The sequence below is a fragment of the Sinohyriopsis cumingii genome, chromosome 10 (assembly GCF_028554795.1).
Source record: "Sinohyriopsis cumingii isolate HCF-2022 chromosome 10, ASM2855479v2, whole genome shotgun sequence".
Lineage (NCBI taxonomy): Eukaryota > Metazoa > Mollusca > Bivalvia > Unionida > Unionidae > Sinohyriopsis > Sinohyriopsis cumingii.
Window position 1 is genome coordinate 42,837,846 of NC_142970.1, and position 24,153 is coordinate 42,861,998.

A 24,153-nucleotide genomic window follows, 5' to 3' on the forward strand; every position below is an offset into this window, starting at 1 on the left:
TCAATTGTGGCAATGAAAGTTAGACTGGTTTAACATCTTTGTTTACACACTACAAGATGTGAATGTTAGGTTCACTTCATCAGTAAAGTAAGTTAGACCTGAAGCTTAAATCAGCTGGTTGTTTAAAGAAAGCCTTGCACATAAATTGTAGTATGACACTGGGCCTTTTAGATTTTATTTACCGATGTAGCTCAACACCTTGTACACCCAATGAATTTACACATTTATCACGTCACACACAAATGTATGTGGTATGGATAAAAATATGCAGTAAAAATAATTATTCTAGTGTAAACAATTGTACACATTAAAACTGGCTAGCATAAACAATGTAGTGAATTACAAATTCTTTAGAAACACAATTAATAATTATTTGCACAAGTCATGTGAATGGCGACACCGCCAATGCTCCAAGTTCATCGCAAGGTAAATTTGTTTCAAGCAAGAAATGCCATATTTTCCTGTTCAATCTGAATTGCATACTGGCACTATTGTCATTTAGGACAAAGTAAACATCATTATATATATGTTGGTGATATCTCCATGCCATAACAACAGTCACCCATTGAGGCATGATTGTCATTTAGGACAAAGTAAACACCATTATATATATTTTGGTGATATCTCCATGCCATAGCAATGGTCACTCATTGAGGTGAAGTAGTGAAAACAACATCCTTGAGACAGTCATCATGGAAGCCATATTGACTGTATGACTGGCAGCATTTTCAAATAGGACCAATTTTTGCTATATAGTATTGTAGCACAAGCTCCATCAGGGCTACATTCTTTCAGAATAGAAAGAAAACTTGCACTTGACTTTAAATCACTTGATTTTTTATTAGGCTTGATATCTTGCTTTTTCTACATTTACTATCGAAATATTACTGAGGGTGACCAGCATGCCATTTTCATCTATTTTATCATGTACAATGGACTTGTATTGAACATAATTTTCAGATTCAAAAGCTCTTATTGGCATTTCCAGTAAAACTTGTTCCACTAATTTGATATACTTCAAACCTTTAAAAAGCATTGTCACCATCGCCATCCTTGGCCAGTAGGTGCTGATAGAAATTGTCATCTGAAGATAATCCATGTTGGGAGTTGGTCATTTTGGGGTTTTCTTGGTAGCCTGTAGTTTAAACATGCATTTGTGAAACTTCATGATGAATGCAAGGAGCTTGTTCTAGGGCCCATTGTGCCAATCAAATTTAGCTTAACCATTCGTGTCAAGCCAAATTATCCAGGTGTAACAGTTGCCTGCCTAAAAAGAGACAGCACTAAGAGATCTCAACTTTATGCTTTTATTTAACAATTAACTAAAAAGTATTCTTGCACATCAGTACTCTCCAGTTTGTGAATTCATACGAATTTGCATGATTCTTGTAATCGTGCAGACTGGCAGGACCTTTGCAACATGCACAGCGGAGAGAATGTTGGAATACATCTATACAACTTTCATGTACTGTGACTACATTTTTTTATCCATAGCATTGAATGAATTATAAAATGAATAGAAAGTTAAAAAGTTATTGCCAAGTTTTCTTTTTCTTTTTTTTCACAATTTACCTTTGAAATCCAGAAAGTGAAAAGGACCAAGTAGAGGTAATAGTCTTTTGACAAGTACAAATCTTAAGTAAGGCCAAGCTGTATACTCACTAACACAAACTATATTGATGAATCATACACCAATATAAAGGGAATTGTGTGTGTGTGTGTGTGTGTGTGTGATTTGGATTTTAACGTAGCTTTAGCAACTTTTCAGTCATATCAATACGATGTCTGCAGCGTGGCAGTTCATAGCGATGTCTAGCACATGGGCACCGTGTCGTAGATATGTAGCATTATGTCCCATCCAGTCACATTATCCTGTTACAAGTAGTAAGCATACACTCTAATGTATAATAGTAGTAACCATACACTCTGATGTATAGCAGTAGTAAGCATACACTCCGATGTAGAGCAGTAGTATGCATACACTGATGTATAGCAGTAGTAAGCATACACTCTGATGTATAGCAGTAGTAAGCATACACTGAGTTATATTAGTAGTAAGCATACACTGATGTATAGCAGTAGTAAGCATACATTTTGATGTATAGCAGTAGTAAGTATACATTCTGATGTATAGCAGTAGTAAGCAAACTCTTTTGATGTATATCAATAGTAAGCAGACACTGGTGTATATCAATAGCAAGATGACACTGGTGTATTTCAATAGTAAGCAGACACTGGTGTATATCAATAGTAAGCACTGGTGTATTTTAATAGTAAGCAGACACTCTGGTATATTTCAATAGTAAGCAGACACTGGTGTATTTCAATAGTAAGCAGGCACTAATGTGTAGCAGTAGTAAGCATACTCTTAGATCTATATTAGTAGTAAGCATATAAATAGGTAATAATCATACTCTAAGATCTATAGTAGACCAAGTCATGGATGTAGCTTATATCTTGAGGAAACATTGAATTGTACATCCGTCTAAGTTTATATATCGGTGTAGATATAACATGCAAATATTTCAAGATTTGCTACTTTATTACAGTGATCTTTACTAACTGTTCTTTATTTGTATGCTCATCTACAGACTTAATTACATTAATCTCGGCTAACTGATCATTACTGTAAAAATCCACTGATCTTTATTAATATTTATGGGCCCAGAGTGACTAAGTGGTTTAACTTGCTCACTGTTATTGATCACTGACACATCAGCTCTGTCCGCATTGGTCTGAGCCTTGGGATCAGCAAATGTGGGATGGTGAGTATGTTTGCCAGCAGGGTTTACAGTCCTTTCCAGATTTTCCCGGTTTCCTCTTCCAGTAGTTATACTGGCTGCCATGTATAGTCAATGTTGTGTTGAAAAATGGTCTTAAACAAAACAGCAACAAGACCAATACTATTTTTTCTTAAGTGTGGGCCCCGAGTGGCCAAGTGGTCTAAAGCAGTCTCCGTTACGGATCACTGCCATCTCACCTCTATCTGCATGGGTTCGAGTCTCGGATTTAGCCTATGTGGGTATGTGTGAAAGCTTGACAGTAAGCTTCTCGTGGGTCGGTGGTTCTTTCCGGGGTTTTTCCAGGTTCTTCCTCCACCATTAATACTGGCCGCCATGTATATAGCATATTGTGTGCTGAAAAATGGCATTAAATCCACAACAACAACAACAACTTTCTTAAGTAATCATTTTAATAAACAGCAACAAAACCAGTATTAATCTTTCTTAAGTGATCATTGTAATAAACAGCAATAAGACCAATATTAATCTGTCTTAAGTGATCATCGTAATAAACAGCAACAAGACCAAATAAACAGCAACAATACCAATATTAATCTTTCTTAAGTAATCATTGTAATAAATAGCAACAAGACCAATATTAATATTTCTTAAGTGATCATTGTTTTAAACATCCACAACAGACTTTACTGCACTAAATGCACTGATCCCATTGCTTTCAAATATTTGCTTTTCGCTTTGACAAAAACAAAAACTGATTGCCACTATGCCTTATTGTTGTCATTAAACATCTACAAACTTTGTCCAAGTGCATTATTTGAGCAGTAAATATGGTTGCCTTCATATTAAAATCATTCAAGACCTGGCCGAGGACACCTGCCTGATATAATCATTATCCAAGAAAGAAATGCATACATGCGTCTGTATGAGAAACTGAAAAAGGAAAACTGATTTATCTAATCATGAGTCAATTAAAAAATGCATAACAATTTCTGTACAAAAGACAAAGGGAAGCTGACTTGTCTAATCATGAGTCAATTAAGAAATGCATACAAACTTCTGTATGAGAAACTGAAAAAGGAAGCTGACTTATCTAATCATGAGTCAATTAAGAAATGCATACAAATTTCTGTATGAAACAGACAAAGGGAAGCTGACTTATCTCATCATGACTCAATAAAGAAATGCATGCCAGTGTCTGTACGAAACAGATAAAGTTTACATGTTTTGTGTCTTAATGCTTACCAGATTCTTCTGCTTCTTCTCCTTGATTGCCCTGAAACAGAAATGGTATTGTACTAAAACTTTCAATAAAGGTTATAGATTCATCTCTATAATATGTTATCACCTAATTAGCATTAAGGCTTATTTAAGTTCATTTAAATGTTAGGTTGTATTTGAGTCATCACTTAAATCTGAAATGTAACGCAATTGTCTGTTATTAGTTTTAATTCAAGCTAAGGAAAGGAGATAAGGTCAAAGTTTAATTTTACAGAGTACAAAGCAAGTCAAATCTTAGACTTAAAAACAGTCCTTATTAGTAACTACTGAATAATTTGAACAAGAGTCCCAAGAAGGGACAGATACTCTGGTGGCCAGAAATAATTTTCAGGAAACTCAAGACGATTCCTTCTTTTTAATTGCTGTAATTCTGCATACCAAATTTAGTAATAAAACCATGCTCTTACATTAGCTATGTTCTCCAAATACATGAAACACCTGCATATGCAATACAAATGTCTTAATCATGAACTCTGGCCTGAATTGACACCATGGATAAAATCTAGAAAAATAATAATTTTTTTGTGAGAGGGGGCCAACTCTATATTATCTTACCACATCATATCATTCAATATATCCTACAGATATATCCCAAAACAGGGTTAAATGATAACAATTCATTCACACACGTTTGTGTTATTATGCTTACATAATGTCTCGTGTACAGTGTTCTTCTCTTTAAAATTCAATGGGTCAGAAAATGTATCTGATATTCACCTTTGAATATGCACCAATATGAATGAAAAAGAAATGCCGTTATAGTAACATCATTCTCATCCACCAAAATTTCCTATTATTTTGTGCACAAATAAAACTAGTCAGGTAAAAATAATCATTTCAGTCGGGGCTGTGTTACATTCTAACGAGAACACCATTAGTAAATATTTAAAATTAACCTAATGTCTACAAGACTTCTGTTTTGAACAGAAATTTAAGGGACTATTTGCATGTACTCACCTTTTCCTTAAACCAAAATTTAAGGAGTGGTTGTGACACAAGTATATGGCTCTTCTTATGGGAACGGCAGGGTACTTTTTCATGCTTTTTGAGATGAGACACTGCAATCAGACTCTCAAGACTGTCTGCATCGGAATCAGGGCACTGAACATGCAGCTGTAGACTACTGCCAACATTTCCAATTAACTCGGACAGGTTCTTGAAGATAAATTTTCTTGCTTCACGACAACGCTCTGAAGACTTATTTGTATATGTTACTCCACTTCCTGTTACCTGAGCAAAGACAACATAGTTTCTGAAATACAAGGTCAGTCTGTGATGAAGGTCAAGGTCAAAAATACAACATCCACAGTAGATTAGATTCTTAGATTCCTGTTTGGCAATGGGCCACTGTGTCAAACAGGCTCCAATAAGCCTATGAAAGACAGGTGGTGGTAGAAACTTCTCCGTAATCATGAAACAAAGGACTGATGTACTTTGATCCTCAGGGTGCGATTCAGGGGAGATAATTTCTTTTGGTGTTGCCTGGTGAAGCATGCATGGTACGAGGAAGTAATTCTCTTCCTGGAAAACAAGAAAGTGACAGAGGCTTAGAATCATGAATCAAATGCTATTAAAGAAATTAAGATAGGTACATAGCTGCCAGGCTCATAATTAGTGAAAATGTGGATAAAAAGTCCTGAATTTGGACATGAATTAGTGAAAAATACCATGACAATAACTCCATCCACTCTGACCTTCAATAATACACTATATCAAGATCGCAATATAAAACTAAACACTACATATATGCAAAAATATATCTGCATTTCTATTTATTATGGTATTCATAAACTGCACTTGTTCTTGTGGTTATTTATCAAGACATGATACTGTGGCAGACTTGAACTTCCTCAACTGCTTGATCGTAAATTCGTTTTCTAAACAGTTCAGACTTCTTGACTGCTGGTTGATCTTGGTGACTAAAATTGCTGACAAATTTTCTGCAGCTAAGGAGGCCCTAAAGTCTGTCTCATTTTCCTCACAAGAGAAAATACTCTTGTGCTGTCACTGTTGCTGTGAGGAATGCACATGAGCTGCAGCACTTTTGGTTCTTCCACAGAAAAATTTGGAAGCGATTTTCGAGTCTGGGAACATTGGTCGGAACAAATGTTTATTATGGTCTCCAGCTGATAAAGTTAGATTGTGTTCAACATGAAAACTCACAAATAATGCTTCAGCGTTGGTAGCTTGCAGGTCTCAGCTGATGGCTTAAAATATTCCAGAGCTGAAATCTGCGAATTCTTAATTTTCCCAACTTCTACGTGTTTTCTGAAACCGATGTGCTTCCTCATATGGTCTCTGGGACCTAGCTACAGTGTTGTAACCTCAACTTGATTTGTTGTTGAGGCTACGAACTGATCAAATATCATGTACATTCCAAATTAAACTTCACTTTTTGAGCAATTCATTTCTTTTTCCTTGGTGGTGACGACATGTTCAAAATCATACATGCAATGCTGAACGGTACCTCATATCAGTGTTGGTGACGCATGCGCAAAGCAAAATTCCAGTTAGGCCACAGTTTCTCTCAAAGGCATTTGTAAAACTACTCTTATACATACAGATTAAAATGGCTAAAATGCTAGCTACCGGGCCAACTGTATTAATCGGCTGTAGTTCTACTAATATCGCGAACAGCAATACCGGCCCCGTTTCGGCAACTGCAAATATCGCGACTAGCGCTTAACGGGAAATCGGTTATTTTATTAAAGATTTAAAATAATTGAGAATTGGAGAATTTGTGAATTTTTGGCTTGCGGCGTGAATCCCTGAAAATGTGAAATTCATGCCAAATTTGTGATGGTTGGCAGCTATGTAGGTACCCAAACAACCTTTCAAACAATAATTGCTTCCATGAGATATGAACCTTTATTTTACCTACTTGATAATATCAGACCTGCCAAACCTGAAGAGTCAGTCTCAGTAAGGCAATTGATTTGTCCGTAATACTGACTAGTTTTCAGTTAGGCGTAACAAAATATCAATAACTGCTATTGTAAAGCTGGAAAACGTGATTAAAAGTTGGACGCATCAACGATAAACATTATGTTCAACTTAAATGTTTGTAAAGTACGCGTAGACTTTATTTACCACCAGTACAGTTACAAAAACTCTAGTTCCAAATCCTATGCAGCTCAATGGCCTGGTGCTCTCTCTCAGCTTGACATAATTCTTGGAAATTGTTTTCTATTTCACATGACGACGGCAATCATATCTCCCGCCAAGAGTCATACACATTCTGGTATGTGATGTCCAATAAACATATTTGTGTCCTTTCCAGCTTTTATTCACAAGAATCTGAATACTCCATTAAATTCTTCTTTGTTGGTTATTAACACGTTTCTAGTTCTAGAAGATTATTTCTCCTTTCTTCTTAAAAATGCATCTCTTTCTGGATACCATTTTTAAAAATTATATAATCAACAGTTTGATCATGCAGACGCTAGATATGAACAAAATGTTCATTTTAAAGCATCTGGGGTACTGCTATAAAGTTAGTCTGGTTCCCGGGCTAAATGCACTAATTCTAAGATAAAACCCGGATCCAAATAAAACAAGGATGAACCAATTATCTGGATTTTGCAGCAATGATCATTTATCCATAGCTTTTGCTATTATGCTGTCAGTTCGTATTTTAAGGGCAATTTTCTTAAGACTTATGACAAAATTTTAAGAGTTGGCAGATCTGTAATATCATTGAGATATCAACCATTATTTTACCTACCTGATAATGTTATTGAGACATTAACTCTTATTGTACCTACCTGACAATCCCACTCAGAAATGAAACCCTATTTTACCTACTTGATAATGCCACGGATATATGAACCCTGTTTTTTTACCTTATACCTGATAATGTCAATTAGATATTAACCCTTAATGAACCTACTTTATAACGCCATTGGGATATGGACCCTTTTTGATCGTACTTGAAAATGCCGAAGAGAGATGAACCTGTATTGTACTTATATGATGGGGGCCCTGAGTGGACGAGTGGTCAAAAGCACTCTCCATTACAGATCACTGCCATCTCACTTCTTTCTGCATGGGTTTGAGTCTTGGATTCAGCCAATGTTGGCATGTGAGAAAGTTTGCCAGTAGCTTCTTGTGGGTCGGTGGTTCTTTCAGGGTTTTTCCCAGGTTCTTCCTCCACCATTAATACTGGCCGCCATGTATAGCCTATTGTGTGCTGAAAAATGGCATTAAACCCCACAACAACAACAACTTATTTGATAATGCCATCGCGATCTGAACCAGTAACATAACTACTTGTTAATACCACTGAGATATGAACCTTTGATATATCTATTCATACAGACATTGAGATATAAATATATGTGGAGTGGCCCTCAAATAACTTCACCTTAGACCTGTCACTATGTTAGAAGTATGCGATATCTGTGGAGTGACCTCCAAAAAACTTCACCTTAGATCTGTCACTATGTCAGAAGTATGTGATATCTGACGAGTGACCTCCAAGAAACTTCACCTTAGACCTGTCACTAAAGCTAGCAGTATTTGATTTATGTTAAGTATCCCCATGATGCCACATCAACATCATTTCCCCCTCATTTACAGGCCTGAACAGTGAATGCTTTCTGTTAGAGTTGATAAAATTATGCATTATTTGTACATTAAGTTGGGTAAATGTCTACTATTATGTGTATTTTGTACATGAAATAGGGAAAATGTCTAGTATATTGTGCACTTTTTAAATAAATTGGGTACATATTTTTTTACAGTAATGTGCATTTTGTACATTAGATTTGGTAAATGTCCACTATTTTGTGCATTTTGTACATCAACTTGTGTAAGTGTTAATTACATCAAGTTTTGGTAAAAGTTTATTACAATAAGTTCATTAACTGTTTACTGTTATATGCATTTCTAAATAAAGTTGGGTAAATGTTTGTCTACTGTTAGTAACAGCCACAAACCAGAAGTCATTTTTCATTTTTTTTAAATTTCTTTTAGTAATGATGGGCATTTACGACAGCCAGTAAGCACCATTTTAAAAATATTTTCTTTTCTAAAATGTATAATTCAGAAGTCTGTTCTTTTTCCTTCATCTTTTAGCAATGGTTACCATCTATGATGGCATATAATTTTGAGCCCACTTTAAATACCTTTATAATGGATTGAAAACAGATGCTTTGGTCCAATTATTTCAAGCATTCTTTGAGAGGTAATTTATAGGTTTTTCCTTTTTCTAATGGTGGCCACATTTTTAAGGTGGTCAACATCCTTTGTACCAATGCACGACAAATAATGGACAAGGTCATTGTTGTAACTTATTATATATCCAATGGACAATGCATGACAGACGCAGGACAATACATTATATGGATATAATTGATCTTATATACAACTTATATACAATGGACAATGCAAGACCGGTGAAGCACGCAACACATTATATGGATATAATTGATATTATGTCATCAGACAGACAATGCATCACAGATGAAGGACAGTACCATCATTGTAATTGGTCTTATATCCAGTGGACAATGCCTGCCAGATGAAGGACAATACTTTTATTGTAACTGGTCTTATATCCAGTGGACAATGCATGCCAGATGAAGGACAGTACCATTATTGTAATTAGTCTTATATCCAGTGGGCAATGCATGACAGATGAAGGACAATACTATTATTGTAATTGGTCTTATATCCAGTGGACAATGCACGACAGATGAAGGACACCACCATGTATGCAATTGGTCTTAAGGAAAGGTCAGCTAAAATACAAACTCAATGTGTCAGTATAATACCAAATCTAATGGAGTAACTCCCAAACCAAAATGCATCCTTGTGGTAAGCTTGCTGAATACCAAATTCTAATGGAGTAACTCCCAAACCAAAATGCATCCTTGTCGTAAGCTTGCTGTATACCAAATCTAATGGAGTAACTCCCAAACAAAAATGAACCCTTGTGGTTAGCTTGCTGTATACCAAATTCTAATGGAGTAACTCCCAAACCAAAATGCATCCTTGCGGTAAGCTTGCTGTATACCAAATCTAATGGAGTAACTCCCAAACCAAAATGAATCCTTGTGGTTAGCTTGCTGTATACCAAATTCTAATGGAGTAACTCCCAAACCAAAATGCATCCTTGTGGTAAGCTTGCTGTATACCAAATTCTAATGGAGTAACTCCCAAACCAAAATGCATCCTTGTGGTCAGCTTGCTGTATACCAAATTCTCATGGAGTAACTCCCAAAAAAAATGCATCCTTGTGGCAAGCTTGCTGTATACCAAATCTAATGGAGTAACTCCCAAACCAAAATGAATCCTTGTGGTAAGCTTGCTGTATACCAAATCTAATGGAGTAACTCCCAAACCAAAATGCATCCTTGTGGTAAGCTTGCTGTATACGAAATTCTAATGGAGTAACTCCCAAACCAAAATGCATCCTTGTGGTAAGCTTGCTGTATACCAAATTCTAATGGAGTAACTCCCAAACCAAAAGGCATCCTTGTGGTAAGCTTGCTGTATACCAAATCTAATGGAGTAACTCCCAAACCAAAAGGCATGGTAAGCTTGCTGTATACCAAATTATAATGGAGTAACTAAAAAACCAAAATGCATCCTTGTGGTCAGCTTGCTGTATACCAAATTCTAATGGAGTAACTCCCAAACCAAAATGCATCCTTGTGGTAAGCTTGCTTTATACCAAATCTAATGGAGTAACTCCCAAACCAAAATGCATCCTTGTGGTAAGCTTCCTGTATACCAAATCTAACGGAGTAACTCCCAAACCAAAATGCATCCTTGTGGTAAGCTTGCTTTATACCAAATCTAATGGAGTAACTCCCAAACCAAAATGCATCCTTGTAGTCAGCTTGCTGTATACCAAATATAATGGAGTAACTCCCAAACCAAATGCATCATTGTGGTCAGCTTGCTGTATACCAAATTATAATGGAGTATCTCCCAAACCAAAATGCATCCTTGTGGTAAGCTTGCTGTATACCAAATTTAATGGAGTAACTCCCAAACCAAAATGCATCATTGTGGTCAGCTTGCTGTATACCAAATTATAATGGAGTAACTCCCAAACCAAAATGAATCCTTGTGGTTAGCTTGCTGTATACCAAATTATAATGGAGTAACTCCCAAACCAAAATGAATCCTTGTGGTAAGCTTGCTGTATACCAGATCTAATGGAGTAACTCACAAATCAAAATGCATCCTTGTGGTTAGCTTGCTGTATACCAAATTATAATGGAGTAACTCCCAAACCAAAATGCATCATTGTCGTAAGCTTGCTGTATACCAAATTCTAATGGAGTAACTCCCAAACCAAAATGCATCCTTGTGGTAAGCTTTCTGTATACCAAATTCAAATGGAGTAACTCCCACAACAAAATGCATCCTTGTGGTAAGCTTTCTGTATACCAAATCTAATGGAGTAACTCCCAAACCAAAATTCATCCTTGTGGTAAGCTTGCTGTATACCAAATTCTAATGGAGTAACTCCCAAACCAAAATGCATCCTTGTGGTCAGCTTGCTGTATACCAAATCTAATGGAGTAACTCCCAAACCAAAATGCATCCTTGTGGTAAGCTTGCTGTATACCAAATTTAATGGAGTAACTCCGAAACCAAAATGCATCATTGTGGTTAGCTTGCTGTATACCAAATTCTAATGGAGTAACTACCTAACCAAAATGCATCCTTGTGGTAAGCTTGCTGTATACCAAATCGAATGGAGTATCTCCCAAACCAAAATGCATCCTTGTGGTAAGCTTGCTGTATACCAAATTCTAATGGAGTAACTCCCAAACCAAAATGCATCCTTGTGGTCAGCTTGCTGTATACCAAATCTAATGGAGTAACTCCCAAACCAAAATGCATCCTTGTGGTAAGCTTGCTGTATACCAAATTTAATGGAGTAACTCCGAAACCAAAATGCATCATTGTGGTAAGCTTGCTGTATACCAAATTCTAATGGAGTAACTCCCAAACCAAAATGCATCCTTGTGGTAAGCTTGCTGTATACCAAATCTAATGGAGTAACTCCCAAACCAAAATGCATCCTTGTGGTCAGCTTGTTGTATACCAAATCTAATGGAGTAACTCCCAAAACCAAAATGAATCCTTGTGGTAAGCTTGCTGTATACCAAATCTAATGGAGTAACTCCCAAACCAAAATGCATCCTTGTGGTCAGCTTGCTGTATACCAAATTCTCATGGAGTAACTCCCAAAAAAAATGCATCCTTGTGGTAAGCTTGCTGTATACCAAATCTAATGGAGTAACTCCCAAACCAAAATGAATCCTTGTGGTAAGCTTGCTGTATACCAAATCTAATGGAGTAACTCCCAAACGAAATTGCATCCTTGTGGTAAGCTTGCTGTATACGAAATTCTAATGGAGTAACTCCCAAACCAAAATGCATCCTTGTGGTAAGCTTGCTGTATACCAAATCTAATGGAGTAACTCCCAAACCAAAATGAATCCTTGTGGTAAGCTTGCTGTATACCAAATCTAATGGAGTAACTCCCAAACCAAAATGCATCCTTGTGGTAAGCTTGCTGTATACCAAATCTAATGGAGTAACTCCCAAACCAAAATGCATCCTTGTGGTCAGCTTGCTGTATACCAAATCTAATGGAGTAACTCCCAAAACCAAAATGAATCCTTGTGGTAAGCTTGCTGTATACCAAATCTAATGGAGTAACTCCCAAACCAAAATGCATCCTTGTGGTTAGCTTGCTGTATACCAAATTCTAATGGAGTAACTCCCAAACCAAAATGCATCCTTGTGGTCAGCTTGCTGTATACCAAATCTAATGGAGTAACTCCCAAACCAAAATGCATCCTTGTGGTAAGCTTGCTGTATACCAAATTATAATGGAGTAACTCCCAAACCAAAATGCATCATTGTGGTAAGCTTACTGTATACCAAATTATAATGGAGTAACTCCCAAAACCAAAATGCATCCTTGTGGTAAGCTTGCTGTATACCAAATCTAATGGAGTAACTCCCAAACCAAAATGAATCCTTGTGGTAAGCTTGCTGTATACCAAATCTAATGGAGTAACTCCCAAACCAAAATGCATCCTTGTGGTAAGCTTGTTGTGTACCAAATCTAATGGAGTAACTCCCAAACCAGAATGCATCCTTGTGGTAAGCTTGCTGTATACCAAATTATAATGGAGGAACTCCCAAACCAAAATGCATCCTTGTGGTAAGCTTGCTGTATACCAAATTATAATGGAGTAACTCCCAAACCAAAATGAATCCTTGTGGTAAGCTTGCTGTATACCAAATCTAATGGAGTAACTCCCAAACCGAAATGAATCCTTGTGGTAAGCTTGCTGTATACCAAATCTAATGGAGTAACTCCCAAACCAAAATGCATCCCTGTGGTAAGCTTGCTGTATACCAAATTCTAATGGAGTAGCTCCCAAACCAAAATGCATCCTTGTGGTAAGCTTGCTGTATACCAAATTCTAATGGAGTAACTCACAAACCAAAACGCATCCTTGTGGTAAGCTTGCTGTATACCAAATCTAATGGAGTAACTCCCAAACCAAAATGCATCCTTGTGGTAAGCTTGCTGAATACCAAATCTAATGGAATATCTCCCAAACCAAATTGCATCATTGTGGTTAGCTTGCTGTATACCAAATTCTAATGGAGTAACTCCCAAACCAAATTGCATCATTGTTGTTAGCTAGCTGTATACCAAATCTAATGGAGTTAATCCCAAACCAAAATGCATCCTTGTGGTAAGCTTGCTGTATACCAAATTCTAATGGAGTAACTCACAAACCAAAATGCATCATTGTTGTTAGCTAGCTGTATACCAAATATAATGGAGTTAATCCCAAACCAAAATGCATCCTTGTGGTAAGCTTGCTGAATACCAAATTCTAATGGAGTAACTCCCAAACCAAAATGCATCCTTGTGGTAAGCTTGCTGAATACCAAATCTAATGGAATATCTCCCAAACCAAATTGCATCATTGTGGTTAGCTTGCTGTATACCAAATCTAATGGAGTAACTCCCAAACCAAAATGCATCCTTGTGGTAAGCTTGCTGTATACCAAATTCTAATGGAGTAACTCCCAAACCAAAATGCATCCTTGTGGTAAGCTTGCTGAATACCAGATCTAATGGAATATCTCCCAAACCAAATTGCATCATTGTGGTTAGCTTGCTGTATACCAAATTCTAATGGAGTAAGTCCCAAACCAAATTGCATCATTGTTGTTAGCTAGCTGTATACCAAATCTAATGTAGTTAATCCCAAACCAAAATACATCCTTGTGGTAAGCTTGCTGAATACCAAATTCTAATGGAGTAACTCCCAAACCAAAATGCATCCTTGTGGTAAGCTTGCTGAATACCAAATCTAATGGAATATCTCCCAAACCAAATTCCATAGTTGTGGGTAGCTTGCTGTATACCAAATTCTAATGGAGTAACTCCCAAACCAAATTGCATCATTGTTGTTAGTTAGCTGTATACCAAATTATAATGGAGTAACTCCCAAACCAAAATGCATCCTTGTGGTAAGCTTGCTGTATACCAAATTCTAATGGAGTAACTCCCAAACCAAAATGCATCCTTGTGGTAAGCTTGCTGAATACCAAATCTAATGGAATATCTCCCAAACCAAATTCCATCGTTGTGGTTAGCTTGCTGTATACCAAATTCTAATGGAGTAACTCCCAAACCAAAATGCATGCTTGTGGTAAGCTTGCTGTATACCAAATCTAATGGAGTAACTCCCAAACCAAATGCATCATTGTGGTCAGCTTGCTGTATACCAAAGCTAATGGAGTAACTCCCAAACCAAATTGCATCATTGTTGTTAGTTAGCTGTATACCAAATCTAATGGAGTTACTCCCAAACCAAAATGAATCCTTGTGGTAAGCTTGCTGTATACCAAATCTAATGGAGTAACTCCCAAACCAAAATGCATCCTTGTGGTAAGCTTGCTGTATACCAAATTATAATGGAGTTACTCCCAAACCAAATTGCATCATTGTTGTTAGCTTGCTGTATATCAAAGCTAATGGAGTAACTCCCAAATCAAAATGCATCATTGTGGTAAGTTTGCTACAAATTGTATCATCAAAATATGCTTGCCAATACATTTTCGTTAGCTTGTAGAAGCTTGCACAAGCATGGCACCATTTCTTGTCATTTTTTTACCAACATCAACAAGTTTGCACAATTCGCAGGCTTTTAAAAAGCGCAAGCTTCCATATATTTTCAGACTCAATTTCTTGAAGGATTTTTGTTCACTGCTAGCTGTATGCATATAAACTGCAAATAAGTTTTAAACAATTGAGATAGCAAATGTACAAAAAATACTTTTATGCTAAAGGTGACTTAAGTTAATTTAATAATGTGGATTATTGTATTTCCAGCAATTATATTTTGTTACAATTAATATTACCAAATATATATATTTTTAATGTGGTAAGTATCAAAACTTACTACTACTACTACTAATACTAAAAATAAATAAATAAATAATAATAATAAAGTCCTTTATTTACAGCTGCAAGATAGGTAAATGATTATGATTTTATTTCCTGTCATTATTCATTTCTATACAATATCAATGCTCAAATAATAAGAATTTTTTAACAAAAAGGGAAGAAAAAACCCCCAGCCATTACTGATAAAATTCTATTGTTCTGAAGTTTTTGCTTGTCATCATGTATAGCATGTGTCCCTTTTGTTGTTGCTGTAAGTGTTGTAGTGAATTGTATGAAATAGTATCATTACTATTACTATTAGTATTATTATTATCAGCAGCCAGAAGAAACAAATTATTGCCATTTCTTCACATACTAAATAAAAACTTTAAATATATATAATTATTGTTCTCTGAGGAAGAGACAGAGAGAGTCCCATCCCCTACCAACATTCTATACAGAATTAAGGTTCATGAATTTTACTTTTCTAAACAAAAAGAAATCAAATAATAAAATCACGCAAGATGAAATACAGTGACATACACCTAATTCGGCATCGTGACATCAACGGTGGTTACTTCCCTTGTTTTCAGTCTTGAGACTGGTTTACAAACATATCTACATAAAACATACCCGAGTCACCAAAACAAATGGCAGCCTCAGTTTCAAAGAGGGTCCATTTTCAAATTTGAACCATCACAATTTAGCTCGTTATTTCAGGAAATTTCATTGCAAGCAGTAACAATACATGTGCAGTGACCAATCATGGAATGCCAGTGACAATTTAAATCATGGAGTTATCATGTTGGTGAATAAAGTCAAACATTTTGTATTTTGCCCATTTACCAGACTGTAGTTTGGTGGCCGATCATACTATATAATGGCATTATTGCTGCGCCGTGTTTGGTTACAGTACATTAGATGTCATAAGGTGACTTTGTTATCATCCTGCTGTGCCTGCCAAACTGCAGATTTCGATGCATTAGGGACTTTGTCTTCTCGAATATCAAATTTGGCAATTACCCTCTTGCAATTAACTTTAATTGAGACAAGTTCAGAGGTCACTGCATTTCTTTTTAATGTTAATTTTCAAAAAAGATGGTAGAGTCTATTTCAAAGATCTCAAAATATCAATTGAGTAATTTCTTTGCAGTCTTCTGTTTAAAGATGTAAAGAATCTATCCTTTGGCAGATGTCATATCCCTCTTAAGATGGATGGTAAAACTAGTATTTAGGATCTCTTTAAAGGATGGCCAATTTGTGTATAACATTTATAAAAGTTTCGATAACTTGTGAAATATATTATTAAAGTTGAACTTCTATGAAATACCATTGCCAAAGAGGTAAATTGTCAAATATGTTGACCAGGTTACATGTTGCTGAAATCTATTTCAGTGGATGATACCTGACTCTACAATAAGTAGGGGAGGATGCAGAATTTTATACTGAGAGGATTTTGTTTAGAAGAGGTGGTTCAGTGTAATTCAAGTGGCTGACATTCTTGTTTTTCACCTAATAGTGTAGTTTTAATAGAAGGGAGAGGAATGTAACCATCTGACAGCATCCTTCCCCAACTGGATTTCTATATGGATGTGAAGAAAAAAGTCTCTGAAGCCATGAAGCAAAATTGTGAAGATTTTCCCACATATTCAAGAAAATGGCCATGTGAGATTCCTCAGACTGAAGAGCTTGCCTTTCTGTGTCGCTGTCAGAATTTCTGGAATGTTTCCTCAATACATTGGATATGATCCTGCTCATGTGCATTTCAGAATTTGTTAGATTCTATTGGTCATGTGAGTTCTACCTAATTTGCATGTTAAAATGAACACAGTACTAACATGAGTAAAATCTCATTTGAGAATAATGTGTGCAAAAAGACAGCCAATCTTGGTGTAGTTGTAATTGTACCTTACAGTAAAACTATTCCAGAGTACTTTCTTGTTTAATATGATCTTTATAAACTGGTAATAATAATAATAATAATAATGACCTTATTTAAAGAGGGTAACACAATTAGCTAAGAACTAATCTACCTTGACGCCCTCATACAAAGGAATTTATTTATTTTAGCTGCATCTCTGAAGCCACTGGATATATTGGGTTTGGAAGAAGGAAATTTCAAGGCAATTTAAACTAAGCTGATACCGCATTTGTAATCTGAATAACATGATTTTGCATTCCATAAAGTATTATGATAATTTCAAATAAAACCTGAATACACCATTAATGGTCCAAGTTGTTTTACAGTGTATGGTAAATGCAGTATCTGATGTAAATTTACTTACAGGTGCTTTTCACAACACAGAGAATTAGCAAAAGAATTTTCTTAGAAGTTCATATTTTCATAAAACCATTTTGAGAACGTTTTACTTGAAAGAAGGCTGTTTCAAGATACGTGTATTGTTTTAAATAAATCTACTTCAGAAATAGATGAAATCTGTTCCATTTATTTCAGATTTAGTTTATATATAATGTCCTTTCTAATTTAACTACAACAATTGTATCAGGAACAGTATTCTTGAATGGTCTGTAATGTCATTCTTCATGCAACACTTTTATATCAATGAACCAAGCATAAGCTTGCACAAGCTCATTTGTCTATGCAAGCTTGAGCAAGCTCGTTCATGTTTCATGCAGGCTTGCACAAGCTTGTTTTTTTGTCTACACAAACTTGCAATATTTATTTGATGAAATACTTAAAATGGCCACCATGGTATGAGACTCTTAACCAGCTCCTGAAACATTCGGATATACAGCTGTACAGAAGAAAATATACTAGCTGTAAGTGCTACCAGGAACTAATTTAGGCAGTGCAAAAAGTGTCAGGGTAACTTAGTAAACTCAGTCTGTGGATATAAATACAGATTTGCATGAAATACAATACAGGGACATCAAACAGTTTGATGAGGAAATGTTCTTAAATGATTTAGATTGCAAACCCTTCCAATCAGTCTGCACTATAGCTGATGTCAACACTGCCTTGGACAAATGGTATCAGATGTTCAATGCAGCCTTAGACAAGCATGTCCCAATTAAAACAAAAAGGGTTAAACACCAAATTACACCCAAGCGGATTACCCCTGAGATCAATGAGGCTAGGTACCTAAGAGATAATTTCCACAGGAAAAAAGACATGAAAAGGTATAGGAAGTGGAGAAATACAACTAAGCACATGATAAATAAGGCAAAAGAGAACTACTATAAACAGGCTATTAATGAAAGTAAGAGTACCAAAACATTGTGGAAGCATCTAAAAGTGCTGAACCCACCCAAGAACAGTTGTCTTCCCCCTAGACTTAAGCAAAATGATGATATAGCAACATCTGTACAAAACATTGTGGAAATGTTCAACAATTTCTTCATAAGCATCTCCAGTAACAGTATTGAGAACCAGACTAACACCCCAATTGAACTTGATGCTCTTCTATTATTTATAAGAGCTAAAACTCATGATGATAATTATTTTTCAATAGCTAATGTTAGTGAAGCTGATGTTGATATGCTAATTAAGGTTGACATTAATAAATCCTCTGGATTGGATTGTATTGGTCCACGAATTCTTAAAATTGCTCTACCAGTAATAACAAAGTCACTAACGCCTATCATAAATTTAAGTATAATGAGTGGTAATTTTCCAGAAACGCTGAAATGTGCAAAGGTTACACTTATCTTTAAGAAAGGAGAAAAGGAGGATCCAGGAAATTACAGACCAATATCAATTCTACCTGTATTGTCAAAACTATTTGAAAAGCATGTAGCCATTCAGGTCTATAAAGTTTTCGAAACATACTCTCTAATTCATAAAGCGCAATCAGAACTTAACAAATTAATTGATCTTTGGCTGAAGGAAATGGAAAATGGACATATGACTGGGATTGTTTTCCTTGACTTCAAGAAAGCCTTTGATCTTGTTGATCATGAAATTCTGCTGCAAATGTTGAACTGTTACAGGTTTGACAATCCTTCTTTAAACTGGTTTAGATCATACCTAAACCAAAGTCTCAACAAGTAAGCATTGGCAATATTAGCTCTCAAACTCGCACTATTCATTCAGGAGTCCCTCAAGTCTCAGTTTTGGGCCCTCTCCTCTTCCTTATCTATATCAATGATCTACCATTAAATAATGAATCCACAAACACAGATTTGTTTGCAGATGATGCAACCTTGTATACATCTAATTCTCATACTGAAGTTATCCAAATGAGATTAAATTCAGGCCTTATTAGAGTCCAAAACTGGGCACAACAAAATAGGATGGTAATAGATGAAGGTAAAACAAAATGTATGATTTTGGGGACATCCCAAAAGCTACACAGGTCAGGGAACCCAAAACTATCTCTTGCAATAAATAATCATCCATTAGAAAATGTCAAACATGAAAGGCTTGTAAGTGTGTCTGTAGATACTAATTTATTATGGAATGACCATATTGATAAGCTTTGTAAAACAATGTCACCCAAAATTGTCTTCTCAGCAGAATCAAGAAATATTTACTATGGAAACTCGCAATCTATACTACAAGTCATATATTCTTCCAACAATGGATTATTGTTCATATTTATGGGGAAATTATGCTAAATCTGAGCTTTACAGGATTTATAAACTTCAGAAACGAGCAGCACGTGTAATTTTAGATGCATCTGTTGATCATCCCTCAAAAGCATTATTTACAGAGCTCAAATGGTTCACAATATAAGACAGGATAGATTTTCACAAGGCAGTTCTTTTATATAAATATTTACATGGAACTGCACCAGAGTATCTTCAGGACTTATTCAGGCCTTTTTCAACACAATACCAGTTGAGATCAATATCACATGGAAACCTTCTAATACCAAAACCAAGAACAGAGCAAATTAAAAAGAGTTTTCAATACTCTGGTACAGTTCTGTGGAATAAGCTTCCACTAGATGTAAAATCTGCTGAAATATTAGAGTATTTAAGAAAAGATATCATAAGCATGTATGTGTCTCTAATAGATAATGGAATTCAGTATTTTAATACTAAACATGCTAAAATAAACACTAATTATTGCTGTCTCATATAATGTGCATTGTTATACTCTCCTCAAGAGGGCCTCAAGGGAGAATAGTCCTTGACTAATGAGTCACCCTCTATAAATAAAGCATTATTATTATTATCATTATTATTATTATTATTATTTTATTATTATTATTATTATTATTATTATTATTATGTGGTTTGTGCAAGCTTGACATTTTGTTTAGTGCAGAATTGTGCAAGCTTTGCCGCAAGGGTACAAATACTAGTTTGAAAAATGATAGTTTGCACAAAGAGTTTGCGATTTCGGTTTGGGTTACATGGTAAGAAATGCAGTCATGTCCAAAATACAGGACATATTTCCATGAGATATAACATTTCATACATTCTGTTAAGTGAATAATGCATGTGCTTGTGATTCTGACTTTTAATACAGCTTTAACAATTTTCCAATCATATCGCTACCATGTCTGCAGTGTGGAAGTTTACAGTGACATCTAGCACTGGGACATACTACCGCAGACATGTTCTACCAGTCACATAATCCTGACACAAGGCTGATTAGTCTAAACACTCGACTCTTGATGCTGAGTGTCAAGCAAGACAGCTGCAAGTACCACTTTTATGACTCTCTGGTAAAACTAGGAGTGAGTCTGAACCCTCATTTTCCGCATCCAAGGTGGATGCTTTAATCACTTAGGCCACTGGATCGGTCTGCAGTAATATGAAGCAGTTTGAAGAATCGCAAGTCCAATACTGGAATTAAGAAAACCACCCTTCATGGAGACCTTTAAGATAGGACACGAAATGTGGAATAGGACACCTTATAGTAGGAACACAAGAATGTCACATTCCGTGAAGACTTTTGAGACAAGACTGTTGACATGGAAGAGGACAGATTATGGCGATAACACGGATAAGAATACCACATTCCATGATGACTATTGAGTCAGGACCGTTGACGTCAAACATGATACACATTATAGCGATAAAATGGATAAGAATAACACGTTCCATGATGACTTTTGAGACAGGACCATTGACGTTGAACATGACACACATTATGGGGATAACATGGATAAGAATACCATATTTCAGGATGACTTTTGAGAGAGGACCATTGACGTCAAACATGACACACATTATGGTGATAACATGGATAAGAATAACACGTTCCATGATGACCTTTAATCTCAAAGAACTCTCAATTGATGCATTGAAAGAAAATTGCATTCAGGAACATCAGGTATGTTTTCCCTCATTATAACACAATTAAGTATAGCAGTACCCTTCTGATATTGTGGTGTAAGTGTCCACAGAGTCCAAAGGTATTGTGAATAAAACACTAAATATCATTTTCCCTCATTATAACATAACCTCTTTTACGACATGGTAGTGGTAATGACAGTGCACAGGAAAGTGTGATAAAGAAGAATTAAAATGTTATCCCTCACTATAACACCCTTCACAATACCACTAAACATTATATAATGTGATATGGGTTTCAACATTAGAAGGAAAGTGTGACGGAAAACTTTAAACGAAGTGTTTCTTCAATATGTCACTACACCTTTTACATGAGTATTGATCATCAAATTATTTTTATCATTTGCGTCTTGAATGAATTTTAGTTTAGCTGCTGATGAATAAGACCCAAACACTCTCATTTGATATTAATAAATACATTACTACACTGACACTAGTCATTACATATTAATAAATACATTACTACACTGACAGTCATTTCATATTAATAAATACATTACTACACTGACAGTCATTTCATATTAATAAATACATTACTACACTGACAGTCATTTCATATTAATAAATACATTACTACACTGAAAGCCCTCAAAATGAAGAACACATTTCATATTAATAAATACATGAAAGCTTCAAAACGAAGAACCCATGGGAATCCATTTCATATTAATAAATATATTACTACACTGAAAGCCTTCAAAATGAAGAACCCATGGGAATCCATTTCATATTAATAAATATATTACTACACTGAAAGCCTTCAAAATGAAGAACCCATGGAAATCCATTTCATATTAATAAATACATTACTTCACTGAAAGCCTTCAAAACGAAGAACCCATGGGAATCCATTTCATATTAATAAATATATTACTTCACTGAAAGCCTTCAAAACGAACAACCCATGGGAATCCATTTCATATTAATAAATACATTACTACACTGAAAGCCCTCAAAATGAAGAACCCATGGGAATCCATTTCATCTTAATAAATACATTACTACGCTGAAAGCCTTCAAAACAAAAAACCCATGGGAATCCATTTTGTGGGAGGAGATTTTGTTTTGCTGAGGTTGTTAAATACATGGTTCCCACGCTTTTTCCAGGATGAAACTATTTTTTTCAAGGTTCACATATGACCATTACTGAATGGAATTAAAGAAATTTTAGATCATAAAACATGCATTTTCTAAATCTAAAATGTTTCTCTTTCAATGCTCTCCAAAAACAGTGAAGTCAGAAAAGATGACCATGTAAAAAAACACAAAATGTATCACATGAAATAAGTTTGATTATATTTCTATAAATTGGCATGTAAAGTCATTTCATTGTACGGAATACAAATTCTAACTTACTGTGTTGCATTATGTTGCTAAGTGGGAACAACATAATGAACATAAATTATGTTTTGTTTCCTTTCAAATCTTTAATTCTATAGCAATATATATATATATATATATATATATATATATATATATATATATATATATATATATATATACCACTCCCTCAATAACTCGCGCCCTGTTAACTCGCGAACCCGCTTATAACGCAGTGTCAGGCGTGGATCCCAATTTTTAACCCGCGAATACCCCAAAAATGCATCCTTATTTGTTGAACTTGAACACGATCAAAACTGGTAACGCAAACTTTGATGTATCGCTCGTTTTATTGTTGAAAATGGTAGATATGACCTGGATATTTTAATAAACACAATGAAATATCAAATTTAAAAATAACTCATACAATTACTTTACATTTTCTTGCCAAACGACATTCCTAGTACACCACAATTAACGATATGTAAGGAAATTTTGATCAATGAAAATGTCACTTACACCGAGTGGAGGCAGTACTTTAATAAACAAATACAAATTAAATGCATTTTTTATCAATTGAAATTTGTGTTCTAGTTCCATCTTTTAGTTCCTTTCAAGTGTAATCGTCATAAGTGCAATGTGTCCTTTTGTAATTAAATGTAAAATGGAGCAATCTACCGTAACAGCTATGTCCGCGAGCGTTTCTCTGAGAACCTGATTAAGTGCCAACCGTGTTTTGATAACTGACTTGCAGAAGTATTTGTTGTATTGTTGCACTGAATTAAAAGCTGGCCTTTATATTATCATGTCTATTATGTATTTGAATCAAATAAAGGAGGTGGAATAAAAGAAAAGTTAAAAGGCACAAAAATTGGACTAACTTAAAATCTAGCAGCCTCAGTCGTATGTCGGGCGAACTCACTTCATTTGATCAATCGAACACTGTAATAAACGTCATTGTGTATGTAACAGAAACTACCTTAAATTGACCAACTCTTTCATAACTGTGATCAAAGCAAACAAGGCAGCAAAGCGAAAAGAATACTTCGCAAAATAAAGAGCTTGATTTCACAGATACGGACCATAGTGGGCAAGCAA

At 35.4% G+C, this 24,153-nt stretch overlaps 1 protein-coding gene across 3 annotated transcripts in view; it reads right to left on the reverse strand.

Moving 5' to 3' along the window:
* The window catches only part of LOC149789934 (uncharacterized), a 593,258-nt gene that overhangs the window by 455,967 nt on the left and 113,138 nt on the right, over window positions 1–24,153 (reverse strand). For all 3 annotated transcript variants that reach the window (XM_089972007.1, XM_089972006.1, XM_089972008.1), the window contains 2 exons: window positions 4,980–5,543; window positions 3,987–4,017 (listed from right to left, as the gene is read on the reverse strand). In XM_089972007.1, the coding sequence (XP_089828133.1) occupies window positions 3,987–4,017; window positions 4,980–5,543 (595 nt within the window). The remainder of the gene's footprint in view (window positions 1–3,986; window positions 4,018–4,979; window positions 5,544–24,153) is intronic.